This window comes from Sinocyclocheilus anshuiensis, unplaced genomic scaffold (assembly GCF_001515605.1).
Source record: "Sinocyclocheilus anshuiensis isolate Anshui unplaced genomic scaffold, SAMN03320099.WGS_v1.1 scaffold1536, whole genome shotgun sequence".
Lineage (NCBI taxonomy): Eukaryota > Metazoa > Chordata > Actinopteri > Cypriniformes > Cyprinidae > Sinocyclocheilus > Sinocyclocheilus anshuiensis.
In genome coordinates, this window is record NW_015555801.1 from 104,583 (window position 1) to 119,410 (window position 14,828).

The 14,828-nt window shown below is 37.3% G+C and overlaps 1 protein-coding gene across 2 annotated transcripts in view; it reads left to right on the forward strand.

Annotated features, from left to right (window-relative positions):
• The window catches only part of LOC107674934 (serine/threonine-protein kinase Nek7-like), an 84,439-nt gene that overhangs the window by 47,801 nt on the left and 21,810 nt on the right, over positions 1–14,828 (forward strand). For both annotated transcript variants that reach the window (XM_016469093.1, XM_016469094.1), the window contains exons 5-7: positions 420–530; positions 3,787–3,895; positions 8,638–8,745. In XM_016469093.1, the coding sequence (XP_016324579.1) occupies positions 420–530; positions 3,787–3,895; positions 8,638–8,745 (328 nt within the window). The remainder of the gene's footprint in view (positions 1–419; positions 531–3,786; positions 3,896–8,637; positions 8,746–14,828) is intronic.

The following is a 14,828-nucleotide window of genomic DNA, read 5'->3' on the forward strand; positions in this document are numbered from 1 at the left end:
TATATATATATATATATACATGCATACATACATACACACACGCACACACTATTGGACTGGAGATTATCAGACTTATTATTTCATTTATTTATTTAAATTTTTACAATTATTATTATAATTTTTTTTTACAAAAATGAACACTACATAACTGCATTATTTGACAAGCCTAATTGTTACCCATTTTTCTGTCATTTCTGATATTACCACAGCAGTTGTAAATGTGTTCCATTCAAGTCGTTTTAATTTTGAAGAGACCAGAGTACCTCAAACACTAGACGATAATGTCATGATTACCTTCATACAAGCATCTGCTTTAGTTTCTGCCTCCGTCTTATTTGCAGGCTTTTCTGAGCCACAGAGTCTTGTTAATATTTAAACAGTCACTGACATTCTGCCTTTTCTGTCCCTCTTTTCCACAGCAATTGAACCACCCCAACGTAATTAAATACCACGCGTCATTCATTGAAGAGAACGAGCTAAATATAGTACTGGAACTCGCAGACGCCGGGGACCTCTCACAAATGATAAAGGTAAGGACACATGCCGATTTGTCAGCGGTTTCCTTTTTTCCTCCCTCAGAGTATTCCCACCGTACCAGCTGCTAGACGACCGAACGAAGGTAAAATGATCTACATCCCGACCACGTTTTTAGGATACCCTTTGGTTTGGTTACAACAATCGTATTGTTTATTAGACTCATGCACGTTCGATTCGCTCAGCCATCCCGTTTCCTCCTGACAACCCCTGCAGTTCGCATCTACAACCTGATGCTCCACATTTAATGGTCTGCATGTAAAACCCCTCACCGTCAAATCTCCACCCGCATAAATAATTTACAGCGCAAACAAAGCGTTTGCAGAAGGATAAATGAGGAACAGGACGGATTAGTATGACGACGCCTTCGACATGTGCATGATAACACACGCTTGCGCAAATATCCCGACTTCGGTCCGCTCCACCACGCTGCTCGATTTCTCAGCCCTTCTGCTCTGCAGCGATTTAATTAGTTTAATTTTTTTATTAAACAATGTCACTCCAAAGGTGTATACAGCGGCTAATCCCCTCAGCATTGTATGACCGAACATTGAGCCATATGTAAAACAGAAGCTCCGAATGCATAAATTTTACTTTTTTTTTTAAATTCTTTTTGATTTTTTTTGCATCTCAGCCCCCTCCCCAATTCTCTCTGTCCATCTCGGAATTCAAATTAAATCAAATGGCCCCTTCATTTGCATGCACTTACAGAATATTGCATGTGCCGTGTTTGCTTTTTTAAAGGCACAGAGGGGGCTGCCGCTCTCCCTCATTGACATCAAACAGCCCTCTGATATGCAAATAGAAAGGTAGGGGAAGAATAGATCCACCGGCTTTATTTGGATGTGGGCCAAGGTTTTCTGGGGCTTGAGACCGCACGCTCGCCGCCGTTCTGTGAAGAGGTACGGGTGGGGACGAGGCGCAAAACGGCTCGAGTGAGCATTCGCACAATGAAGCATTATGTCGCGCTAAAATAACCTGTTTTGTTTTGTTAATCAATTCCCGACCCCTTTTAACTGCCTCGACAAGAAGGTTTACTTCATAATTATTGAGACTGCATGTGAAAAGGTCATAATTACTCAGTCGTTTTGGCTAAGCAAGCTTCATTCTGTCTTAATTAATAGCGTAACGTCATATTAGTTTCTGCTTTGAAGCGAGGTCGTGCACTTGCAGACCTCTAAAGCGACTGCTCTGGACAACACCGTGCTAAAAGCTCTGGATCGCTGCAGAATTTTAAAAAGGATCATTTGATGGTGTATCACACTCAGCGTTTTAGGAGAATAATAGATGTTGGTTTTATGAAGTAGCGTCCAGAATTGTCAGCAATGCTAAAACATCTGTTTGATTAAAACAAACGGTGCGCTTTGATCTGAAATTGGTGAAACGTAATATCAAACGCACTTGAAATCTGTGTTTAAGAGATTAAATGATGTTCATGGCCTACAAACCATGTCAAGAGATGATTGGTCAGTACAAATATGTGTTTTAAGAAAAATCCCACTGCGTTCACAATAAGTTAACATGCCAAAAGATTTGGAGTCAAGGTGATTCTTTTGTAAAATCTTTGTTACTTTTACAGCAGTCATGGAAAATAATTGTGCAATTACAAAAAACTAAAAACATCGCATTTGATACTGCGTCTGATTCGTGAGCGAATTGTTTGTTTGAGTTGATGCTTTGAATTAGTTGCATTGGTTCACAAATTGGTGATTTGTGTCGGCACCGATAGCCTTGTGGGCATCCCGAGTTCGAATCCCGACTCGAGGACCTTTCCCGATCCTGCCGCCCTCTCTCTCTCTCTCTCCCAATTCGCTTCCTGTCAACTCTAAACTATCCTATCACATAAAAGGCAAAAATGCCAAAAATAAATCTTAAAAAAAAAAAAAACAACAAAAAACAAATTGGTTCAACAATTGGCAATTGATTCGTTAGGGAACTGTTCTGATAATGGATTCGCATAAAACTAGATTGAAAGTCAAGTCACATTATCGGTGTTAAAAATAAAATGATTATTTTACATAGTGTTGGTAAATTTAAGCATATGTGCACACTACTGTCTTTTTTAGGCTTTTATTCAGCAAGAAGTCACAGTAAAGACATTTGTAATGCTATAAAAAAAAAATTATTTATGATAAATGCTGTTCTTTTGAACTTTCTATTCATCAAAGAGTCCGGAAAAAAAAAAAATTGTGATTTCCACAAAAATATTAAACCGCACAGCTGTTTTCAATATTGATAATAATAATAAATGTTTCATCAGCCAATCATCATATTAGAATGATTTCTAAAGGATCATGTGACACTGAAGACTGGAGTAATGATGCTAAAAATCCAGCTTTGCTTCACAGGAATAAATTAAATATATAAAATATAAAATATATTAAAATATGAACAAATTATTTTAAATTGTAGTAATATTCCACAATATTACTGTTTTTATTGTACTATTTTTTATCTAATAAATGCAGCCTTGGCGAGAATAAGAGACTTTTTTCAACAACATTAAAGATCTTACCGACCCTTTGAACGGTACAAAAAGTCTGACAAAAAATTAATAATGGATGGATAAATAACATGTTTACAATGTATTCCGAAGAAACGCCTAATAAAGGTTTGAATGTAAACTATGATGTTTAACATTCATTTTTCGGCTAATTAATATTCAGTATCAACTGATAAAATCACAAATATCAGCCAGTAACTAATATGTTAAAATACATGTGCATCCTTAATGTAAAGATCTTGTTGGCATTATCTAATTGCATTCTGTCAGATTCATGGAGATGTTTCTCAGTGCTTGTATGCTGTAATCATCCTAAGCATGTGTGCATCTTGAAAGTCTCCCCAAATGTCTGTTTCCCCATGAGGCTCCTGCTGTACTCGCAAACTTCAGATGTTTTCCATTGCAGTTGCTTCAAATGAAAAGGGAAGGAAAGTTTATTGAGGGGTTTCAATCTACAGCCTGCATCAGATTATAGTCAAACCCAGAGCCCTTCACCTTCATGGTCATCCTGTTGTGCTCTTTTTAGAGTAGCAGGGGTTCATGCTGAGCTTTTGAGACAATTTATATTTTAAGTCTTCTTAAATTTTAAAAACTGTGTGCCTTAAATAGTCATTCAGTAGGTTGAGCAGTTTGACTGCTAAACATTTAGAATAAAACGTTGATGTTACAGGTTAATGAAGATTGCATGCGTCTATGAAAAGTCTGTGCTGCCATCACAGCATATTTATTTATTTATTTATTGCCTGCAGCATTTCAAGAAACAAAGACGACTGATTCCTGAGAAGACAGTATGGAAGTACTTTGTTCAGCTGTGTAGCGCACTGGAGCACATGCACTCCCGCCGCGTAATGCACAGAGGTACACACACACACACACACACACACACACACACATACACACGTCTTGTGACATGTACATGTAGAAACAGACTTTAAAGGAGACATATTCTACTTCTATTACATATTTTATTTTTTATTTTATTTTATTTTATTTATTTATTTTATTTTATTTTATTTTTTTCCCCTTTCACTGACCCTTAAAGAAATATGTCACCTATTGGAGTTTCTTTCTTAATTGGAACATATTTAGAGAAATGTAGCTCACCAGTGGATCCTCTGCAGTGAATGGGTGCCGTCAGAATGAGAGTCTAAACAGCTGATTAAAATAAAACGGTAATCTACACAACTTTAGTTCATCAATTAACCTTTAGTGAAGCAAAAAGCTGCATGTTTGTCAGAAACAAATTCATAATTAAGGTGTTTTAATTTTGAACAGTCACTTCTGGCCAAAAATACAAATCAAAATATATGTCTGTAATCCATTAAAATGCTTCCCCCAATGAAAAAGTCCATGCCCTGTTGTCCTCTCACATCAAAGTCCACCGACAAACTAGTTTAGAACCATTTGGACTGTTTTCACTCGTAAACGGTGCTTGATCTGTGCATATTTCTCTCCTGATTCAGACAAGATGACTTTTTCACGGGAGAAAGCAATATTATGAATAGATTTCTTTATATTTTTGCTAAAAGCAATGGTTTAAAGTTAAAAACATCTAAATGATGGATTTATTTCTTACAAACATGCAGCTTTTCACTTCTCAAGTCGTGTGGATTACTTGTGGATTACTGTGATGTTTTATCAGCTGTTTGGACTCTCATTCTGATGGCACCCATTCACTGCAGAGGATCCATTGGTGAGTAAGTGATGTAATGCTAAATTTCTCCAAATCTCTTCCAATGAAGAAATAAACTCATCAACATCTTTGATGGGCTGAAGGTGAGTACATTTTTAGCCAATTAAAATTTTTTGGTGAACTCCTCCTTTAAAATTGCCTTCCTGCAAAATTGTTATACACTAAAAAGTAGATTTTTCCATTGTAATAGTGTAGCTATGTATAAAGCACACAATCCACGTTACCAACTTGAACTCATTGCAAAATTTGTGTGGGGAAATCCTCACCATCATGCAAAATTCCCGATCTTGTGAATTACTATTACACTGATTGTAAATTTACTGGCAAAAAAAAAAAAAAAAGAACACTGGTAAATGCAACTGTTGAAAGTCTGACAGGAGACAGTTAATAGATGGGTAAATAACATTTACCATGTATTTCGGTAAGTAGAATTTAGAATTAAAATTTAGAATTAAAAAACGATGTTCATCAGGGTGGACTAAGTTGCTAAAAAGTTGATAGATTCTGATATGTAAATATGTCCATGTGCTTGTTGATGACGAAAACTGTCTTTTTCAAAATTGACTAGTTGATGGGTTATCTTAAGATAGTCTTGACTAATCGGACAGATTTCTTAAAGGTGCATTTACATAATATGCATCCTTGCGTACAAAAACAGCCAGAAAAAGTGCAACCGTCAAAACGGTAAAACTACCAGAAAATACATGTTTAACACTAGTACCGCCACGGGGTAAATTTTACTCGTGGCTGTTTTTAAAATGTACATAAAAGATTTTTAGTCTCCCAGTCACTGACTTTTACTAAAATTGTGTGATTTACTATCCCCTGTTGTTAAAAACTGTTTAGATAAAACCAGATAAAAAAAAACGGGGCATTTATACCTATAAGCGCCAGTGCGGGTCAGATTTACCCGCTATAATGCCTGTATGTCATTTTCGTGCCGCTTTGTTTTAACATAGTACATTGCTAGGCAACGCCTTTCACTCACTGAATTAGCGGTTATCAGTTTCATAAATAAAGACAAAATGAGTAAAAGAAGGCGATTTATGAATGCTGAAGAGGTATAAGAAGCACTAAATGCCATGAGCGATGGAGAGTCTGATGGTGGGGAGATAAGTAAAGCGTCCTGTCGGCTCAGCATCTGACAGTGATCAATATATCATATTTAGACATTTTATCCTAATGTTACTCATAATTGTTCAAAATTTGGATTAATTATTTAATTTTTGTTTTGCCATTTCTATCATTTATTGTTCGCTTCTGTGTTGCTATTTATTCTAGTCTCCTGTTTTCTGAAGAAAAAAAATCCGATCTGATGAAATTAATAATTTTTTTTTTTTTATTACCCGAAGTTTATTGGTGTTCTTCTTGTATAATTCAAATGATAAATGATATAACTAAACAAATTAATAATTAATTAGGTGAAGCTGTGCGCTTGAATTTGTCATCGCATCATCCTATGCAATGTGCTGAATTATTATTGCTCATTATTGTCTATAGGCTATTTTAGTCATTTAAATAACAGGTTATCTTAATATATTGATTAATGACATTGTATTATAATAGCCTATTACACCACCCAAATATGTATTTACTTCCTTCTAATTCTCGTTGTAAGTGCAGGCTTGTTTAGCTTAATATTGACCGTTATGAAAAGTGACCAGTGTAGCCTGCATAAAAAAGCCTTGAACATAAAACAACAGGACAAAAATGTAGTTGATGACTAGGCATAATAATTTCATGACTCTAGACACTTCTTTGTGAAGACAGTAGCATAATACAGTGAAATAATATGTTCTTTAGCCATTCAAAAACAGCCGTCATGTGTGTGGGTAAAATTTACCCACTGGCGCTTTAAGGTATACAGCGACCCCTGGCGGTTCTAGTGTTAAACTGGTCAACAACTAATTAAACAGTCTACTGTTGGATGGCTAATCAACCATCTTGACCTATCCCTAATCGGGACATCATTGATCCCCCACTGCATCATCCTTGTGCTGTATTGCATGTTACGAAGGAAAAAAAACTTGTTCCACTTCTCATCTGCTTCTCATCAGCTCTGAGACGAGACTCTAAGTTCTTTGCTATGCACAAGCTTGACCAGACACACTGCAGAGCGCATTGCATCATCCTTTTGCCATTTGAAAACAAGCAAGATGACGCAACTGTCCATGGCGACCTGAGACAGTCTTCCCCAGTTCCCATGTATTTATGCAACTCTTGTCGAAGTATTGTAACATACGAGACCTGTGTGAGTCTGTATTAGCAGTACTGGTAAAGGTTACAGCAGGCCACGGGTTTACATTCAGATCATTTCCCTTTTTGATTGTAAACTCTTTGGGGCAGTCAGTTCAGATCTTGTTCTTCTTAACCACCTGGCCTGTATGTATATGTTACTGTTGGAAAAGTTCATGTCCAGAGGTGTCTGACATCAAAAACGAGCACATGCTTCCAGAACCGTCGTGTCTTGACTCAAATGACTTTCAAGAGACCAGCCAAGGTGATGCTTAATACTTTGCTAATGGTAACCTTTCAGTTAACCTTTCCTAACATTTATATAGGCCATTTTTGTTGGCTTTTTTGGATCGGCATTAAATGCTTCTTCTGTTTGATGTGTTCTGTTCCATCTGATCAACAGGTTCTCACACAATCTGCCAAGTTTCACAGGTTTCCATAGAACTTGAATGCATGTCTTTCACAAAGTTGTATATTTGCGTCTTGTGTGTTTTTTTTTTTAGAGCTCAACAAGGAGTTTACAAAAAAAGTGCTGTATTGCCACTGAACATTGTACCACTATTGATCTTGTACATGCATTTTTTTGCACATTCTGATTTTTGACGATTTCTTGCTGGCTAACATAGATATGATTTTGCTGAAATTGCAAAAAAAAGGCTCCCTAAAGCATCAGTAAGAATGTGTTGAAAAAAAAGATAGATTACTTACAAATTGTATCTTATCTGTAACGTTGGTTACTTACAAATTGTAGTGAAATTGTTACTGATTACAGATTACATGAAGAAATTTGTAGTTAATAACGTAATCTAGGTTACTTGTTTTAGATGTAATGTAACATATTGATATTAAAAAAGTAAAGAGAAGGAAAACATTTTCCTTTTTTTAGCCTATATTAGTATCATAAAATCCATTAAACATTACATTAAACCAGGGTATCCCAAACTCGGCTTAATATAAGAACTGCAGTGGGTTTGTGAGTTAATATAAAGTAGTGCTGTCAAACGATTAATCGCGATTAATCACATCCAAAATAAAAGTTGTTGTTTACATAATACATGTATGTGTATTGTGTATATTTATTATGTATATATAAATACACACACATACAGTATATATTTAGAAAATATTTACATGTATATACATTTATATATTTATATTATTATATTTTATATTATATATATAAATATATATAAATATAAACATAATATATTTTTCTTAAATATTTACATGCATGTTTGTATTTATATATACATAATAAATATACACAGTATGCACACATATAAAGCTAACAATTAAATCATAAAAATGTAAAATAAAAATAATTTAAACACTTAAAATTGAAATATTTGTTTACCTGCATGTCAGTGTGACCATCAAGTGACATTGAACTGTAAACATGCGAATGTGAAAAAGAATTATTGGAATTAATAAATTAAGAATGATTTACTGACACAGTGTAAGTATGCAATCAAGTAATCCATAAAAAAGCAACTGTAATCTGATTATGAGCCTATTTCTTGAAAATATACATTTAAATATACATATTTATATAAAAAATATAAAAATGAAAACTTAGTCATTTTTCTTCTGTTGGGGCCATTGAAAATGTTGTCAGGAAAAATCCAAATTGTCGTTGTTCAGTCGCTAAAACTCACATTTACTCCCTCCACAGACATTAAACCTGCTAATGTCTTCATCACAGCCACTGGAGTGGTGAAACTGGGCGACTTAGGCTTGGGACGCTTCTTCAGTTCCAAAACAACCGCAGCTCATTCTCTAGGTAAGCGCTCCTCCCTCCCACCTCCTTGTCTGATTCTTTCTGTCCTTCATGGAAAATGAGAAAATGAGTATTGAATGTGGCGGAAACGGCGTTTAATTACTCCGTAGGGCCCGGATGTGTTTCATTAGGGCTGGCTGCGAGCAGAACCATGTGTCTGTTATAAAAAAGCGCCTTCCCGAAGGCCCCTGGGGCCAGTTGAGAGCAGAGCGTGCCAGTGGCTGTATCCATTTCATTGAGCACAGTTGGCCTTTTCTGTTGCCTTGACCATGTCAGCGCTTGATGAGTATGATGTCGACAAATAAAAAAAAAAATGTTTTGCAAGTGTCTAGAAATAACCAAGTTCGCAGCATGTCTTGCATTGCAAGCTTCTAGCCTTCACCTAGACTGCAAGCAACACTGTGAAACACATGTAAACCTGAACTCACAGCGCCCTCTACAGGACGCTCCGCTCCCTCGTTCAGAAGTCTGGCTTTACAGGATGAGCTACAATCTCCGCAAGGGCTTAATCAGGGCTGTCCTTAATCATGTCTTAATGGCGCCTGCGTCACCTGGGGACCGGAGGAGCCAGTGGATCCATACGACCACATCATCCATTCGCACCTGCTCTCGGGGCCGGTGCCACACGTTATCATTTACAGACTGCCATGTTAGGGATCCCTAACAAGGCTTTTTTAGGACCCTAACATGATTTATAACCGCTAATGCATCGGCGAATCGTACCACCTCAGTTGCACTTGTCTTTTGTAGAGTTATCTACCTAGCTACCTCCCTACCTACTTATTTATTTATCCGAGTGCCTGGAATTCTTCTCTCGGGATGTTTTAGTATTGACAGTAGGCATGTACAAACGAGCATAAAGACACCCAGGTAGGTACAGCACACATGCGAAAGAGAGTCTCCTGCGGTTCTCTGTCACCTGTCCCATAGGCTCCGGCTCTCCATACGAAGGCTGAAGGTTGAGCCTTAGCAGGGTATGAAATTCATGAGTGTCTACATGGCAGGTTAAATTCACCCATGGGCAAAGAGACCTTCGATCTGTGTCTCCCTCAGGGAGGGCAGACCAAAGCTTCCCGCTCCCGTTCTCGTTCGCTCCTCACAGTCGCTCCCCCTCTCCGTTTCTCTCCCTGCATGGGGGTGGTTTGGAGTGGAGGGTGCAGGGTTGCTTCGGTACGGTTTGGCGGTTGACAGTTCAGCCTGTAATGAGACAAACCACCACGGTAGAACTCTGGGATGCGCGTTGGATGGAGGTCCGGGAAGTGCCATTCCACGGCTGTCAATTCTTCTCTTAAGAAGCCGAGCCCTAGCCTTTTAACTCAGTCTCCGAGTGGCTCCGCAGCCCACAGATACAAACAAAGCACAAGACTGAAAGAAAGGAAAGATAGCTCTTCTTTACGTTTCCCACCAGAGGCTTCCTAGCCTTTAAATTAAGCAGGGTGGTGAGCTGAAAGAGAGGGGAAATCGGAACAAAAGAAAGTCGGGAAGAGAAATAACAATTAAAATAAGGGAAAGTGAGCTAATCCTGAACCTTCACGTTCTACTATTAACGTCAAGAGCGGTGCTAATTACGTGCTAGCGTCTCATCCAAGTAGGGCTGTGAATCTTTGGGTAGACAAGCGAATCGATTCGATTCACGATTCATGGGTTTTCGATTCAAGAACGATTTTTGCTAATTCAGAACGATTCGATTCGATTCACAATTAAATTCGATTTGATTCGATTAACAATTCGATTCTGCATTCTTTAAGTGCATTCAGAGGATTATTTAAATGCTTCCCCTAAATTCTTTAAATGCTTAGTCAGGCGGCAAATTACACAGCAGCCTTAATGGTTAGAGAACCATAGGTTAGAGAGAAAAAAAAACACTTTTGTCCATTGTTAGATGCTAGTTTAATGATGCTACGGCATATGTAGAAATGTATGTAAGCCAAGATTTTAAAAAAGAGTTTTAAAAGTATTATGTATAGGCCAACATTTCAGAAGTGACAGAAATGTCAAATACAATAATTTTATGTGTGTATGTTTTATTATATATATATATATATATATATATATATATATTTATTTTTTTTGTGTTTATTGTCTTAACGTTTCAGTTCATTCTGCTTTTTATTCAGGTAAGCTGCAGATATAGCCGTATTATGTGTCTTATGTTCTCTTTCAGTGCGAAAACTTCTTTATCTCATTTTCATAAAATAAAATGCTATAGTATTGAACTTTTCCTCTCCATCGGCAAATGATGATCCTAAAAGAAAACGCACCTGATGTCTGTTTGCTATAGCAACGAACGCTATACTTTCATGCATCTGATTATCAGATAAGCCTCGCGCTCTTATTTCAAAGTTGTTGTTAATGCTTTGAACGGTTTCCTTCGTACATTTGGTTGAACGACATTGTTAAAACACATTTATCATTCAATGGAACTGTGCGTATGCTTTAGACATTTACATTTTTGCTCTGTCCATGAAATCGATTACTGTCCAAAATCGACGATTCACGATTCAAAATCCCTGTTTCAAGATCGATGCATATGTATCGTCAGGGTTTGTAATCGATGCATCAAGAAAACGAGTGAATCGTTACACCCCTACATCCAAGGGTTTTGAGCTAACTAGGAGAGCCGTTCTGACTCAGAGGTCTGAGGAGTTTACGGGACCGAATGGATTTTTCTTTTAATCCCTCACTTTGCGCAGTTAACACTTCATTTTTGTAATTAAGCATATTTGTGGATTTCAACGTAATTAGCGTACCGTTGAGAGTCAGCGGTAATCTCTTCTTTCGTTCAAAAAAGGATCTTGCCCGTTATTGAAAATGCACTTTAATGTCATAACAATTCATAATAATGGAATGAATCCCAACGCAACCTACGATTTATTTGCATGAATAAGTAATGCACACTTAATTTGACGTGCTGCTGGAGTAGTTGCTCTGTAGTGCTAGGCTTTTATGAAACTATTAGCATGAGAGGAGATGGGCTTTTTCAATGCTTTTTCTAAGTTACGTATGTGATGAAAGAGTCAGTTTCTATGTGTCTGTTTTTGTTTTTACACCTTTTTATTTTTTTAGTTTTAAATAGTTTTTCGAATGCTAGTGTCAACTTTAAGTAGACCATTCGTAAGTGTATTCCCACAAAAAGTGACAACACTGATGTTTTCAAAACGTGATGTTTTGTTTTAGAATCCTGCAACATAACAACACCAGCTCAACTAATAGCATGAGTTTGGAGGCGGGGCTTTATGTGTGACCAGTGGCAGATGGGTGGAGTGTTTCTAATTTTTTTTGTTTTTTGTTTAGTTTTTTGTTTTGCTTTTTTACAGATATTTAGAGATGCACAATGTATTGGTACCATATTGGGTATCAAACAATATTAGAGTTGGCATACATTGATTAATAACAGTTAAATGGATAGTTCACCCAAAAATGAAAATTGTCATTAATTACTCGCCCTCATGTCGTTCCAGACCCATAAGACCTTCGTTCATCTTCGGAACACAAGATATTTTTGATGAAATCTAAGAGCTTTCTGACCTTCAATAGACAGCAACACAACCACTGATGTCACTTGGACTATTTTATCAATGTCCTTACTACCTTTCTGGGCCTTGAATGTGTCAGTTACGTTGCTGTCTATGAAGGGCCAGAAAGCTCTCGGATTTATCTTAATTTGTGTTCCGAAGATTAACGGAGATCTTACGGGTTTGGAACGACATAATTAATGACAGAATTTTCATTTTTGGGTGAACTATCCCTTTAAATGTAATCTTTCGCAAACTTCAAAATCAATATCCATTTTTAAAATTTCTTTTAATACCTATGACTTTTTCATATTGGATCGTCCCTGGATATAACCATGCACTTATGGCTATTGAAGTCAATAATATTGACTGGTCAGATTTCGTTGATGACATTTGTAATTTCTCATAGGCCAGCTCTCACCTTCTGACTTTCTTTCACTTGTACAAAAGAAAATGCTTTTTAACGTAGGTCGATTTGACACACTGATTGCATCATAGGGCGAGACGGTAGGAGGGAAGGGCCGCGTCTTTGCTTGTGTTTTTCTCAGCAAGTGTTTCAACCTCAGCCCCGCTACCCGCCCAACCATCCTGACACCGTTCGGTGTCGAGACGTTTCGCTTTGGCTCTTGTTCTTGCCATCTCAGACTTCTTAACGCTTTGTCAGATCTGAGCTGTTTGTGCCAAGGCTAAACTTTCGTAAACTGCAAGCATTTGTCAGAATGTTTTTTTTTTTTTTAACTCTATTCTTTTTTTCCCCTCCCTCTTTCTATCATCAATCTTTCACGCTGCCTGGCTGGTTGGCCACAGTCACTGAGCAGTAAGGAGCTTGTCACGGCTTCAGGGAGTATAGCGCAGGGAGTTTGACTGGCCTCTTGGGTCCCGCTCTTATGCCTGATGGCTATTAGTCACTGCCAATTACCCACAATTCTTTGCAGGGCCACAGACTAAGCGACCTGATGCTCTGTTCAGTCTCACGTCTGTCACAGTGCGATTCTCAGTGCCTTCCAACATATGCAACATCATGGCACGTAATCATTGTTTACCTTTGGCAGGCTTCCCAAACATTTCCGCTGTCTTCCATTGGTCGAGCAAACAGACAATCCTGCCCGCAGTTATACTTCAAAATAAAACTACACATGATATTTAGGAAGCACGTTTTGAACAAGACCAAACCAGTATATATTGGTGGTTAGCCATCACGCATTAGCCTGAGCTACAGTGTGAAATCATCAGATAGGACCTAAATTTTCTTGTGGCACAACTGGTAGAACCATCGAAGACTGTTTTGGTACAGTGGCTGTTTTGGTTTTATCGAATTTCAAAGACAGTCAAAGAATGGAGCGAGGAAAAAAACATGAGAGAATTGATTAAAGTTTAATTTTTGGCCTTGTTGAATGGCTCCTGTTGTAAATCATTGAGGTTTTTTTTTAACGAGAAGTGAATGAGAGATTTGAAATCTCCTCACATGTAAGCTGAGATTTTCATTCCCCAATACACATACTTGCAGTCTAAACCCCATCCCCCCAGATCTCTAAACCACCCACCCACATGCATTCATGAACATTCACATTCGTCTCCATCTGTAAAAGTTGTTCTACAAGTCATAATCTGAACGTCAAACCGCCTGTGTTCCCAAATTACACAGGTTGTGTTTTTTCAGATCAAGTTAGTTACATCATATATCCCAAATGAATGCGGTTTTATTTCATTGCCATTGTTCTAGTAAATTGTGTGTGTGTATTTAGTATCATTTCTTTTTTTGTTATAGTAGTAGTTCTTTTTATAAGTGTCTTTAAATAATTAGGTTAAATAAGTTTAAATGTAATGTTTGTTGGAGTAAGGTGTTCAAAAATGGTACCGTCAGTATTCTGAAAAAAATGTAAATAATTTTGGACGTACAATAGGTGTACATCGAGCAGAAGTGTGTTTGTTTCTGTGTTTTTCAACTGGGGTTTCAATTAAATCATGGAAATCGAGAACCATATGTGCTGGTTTGTTTTTTATGTATCAGTCAAAGGGACTACGCAAATCAAAGCGGTTCTTATTGAATAAGTTATATTACACTCACTCATTCACATTAAATTGAGAAATAAGTTTTGTTTGTAATAAATATGAAAATGAACGTAAAGATATATATATACAGTGGGTACGGAAAGTATTCAGACCCCCTTAAATTTTTCACTCTTTGTTATATTGCAGCCATTTGCTAAGCGCGATTCCTATTCCACAGAGAGGAGACCAGGAGTTAACGTGCCCAGTTGCTTGGTGGCGGAACAGTGAGCTGTGTCTACATTGGACAGTTGTCGCGCCGCGTCGCTACACAACAGGTTGAGTCTGTCTACAGGACATTTGAACTTTGTGTCAGTATATCATAAATAGGACGAGGCATCAGTTTACTGTCGGGGATTTGTTGTCATGTGTTATTTTAGTGTTTTGCAGGCTGCGTGTTCACTGACGGAAGTGCTAAAAAAACACGCACGTGTGTTAATAGATGATCGAGCCTCATTTATCTATTTTTTGTGTTTCATAATATATATATATATATATATATATATATATATATATATATAT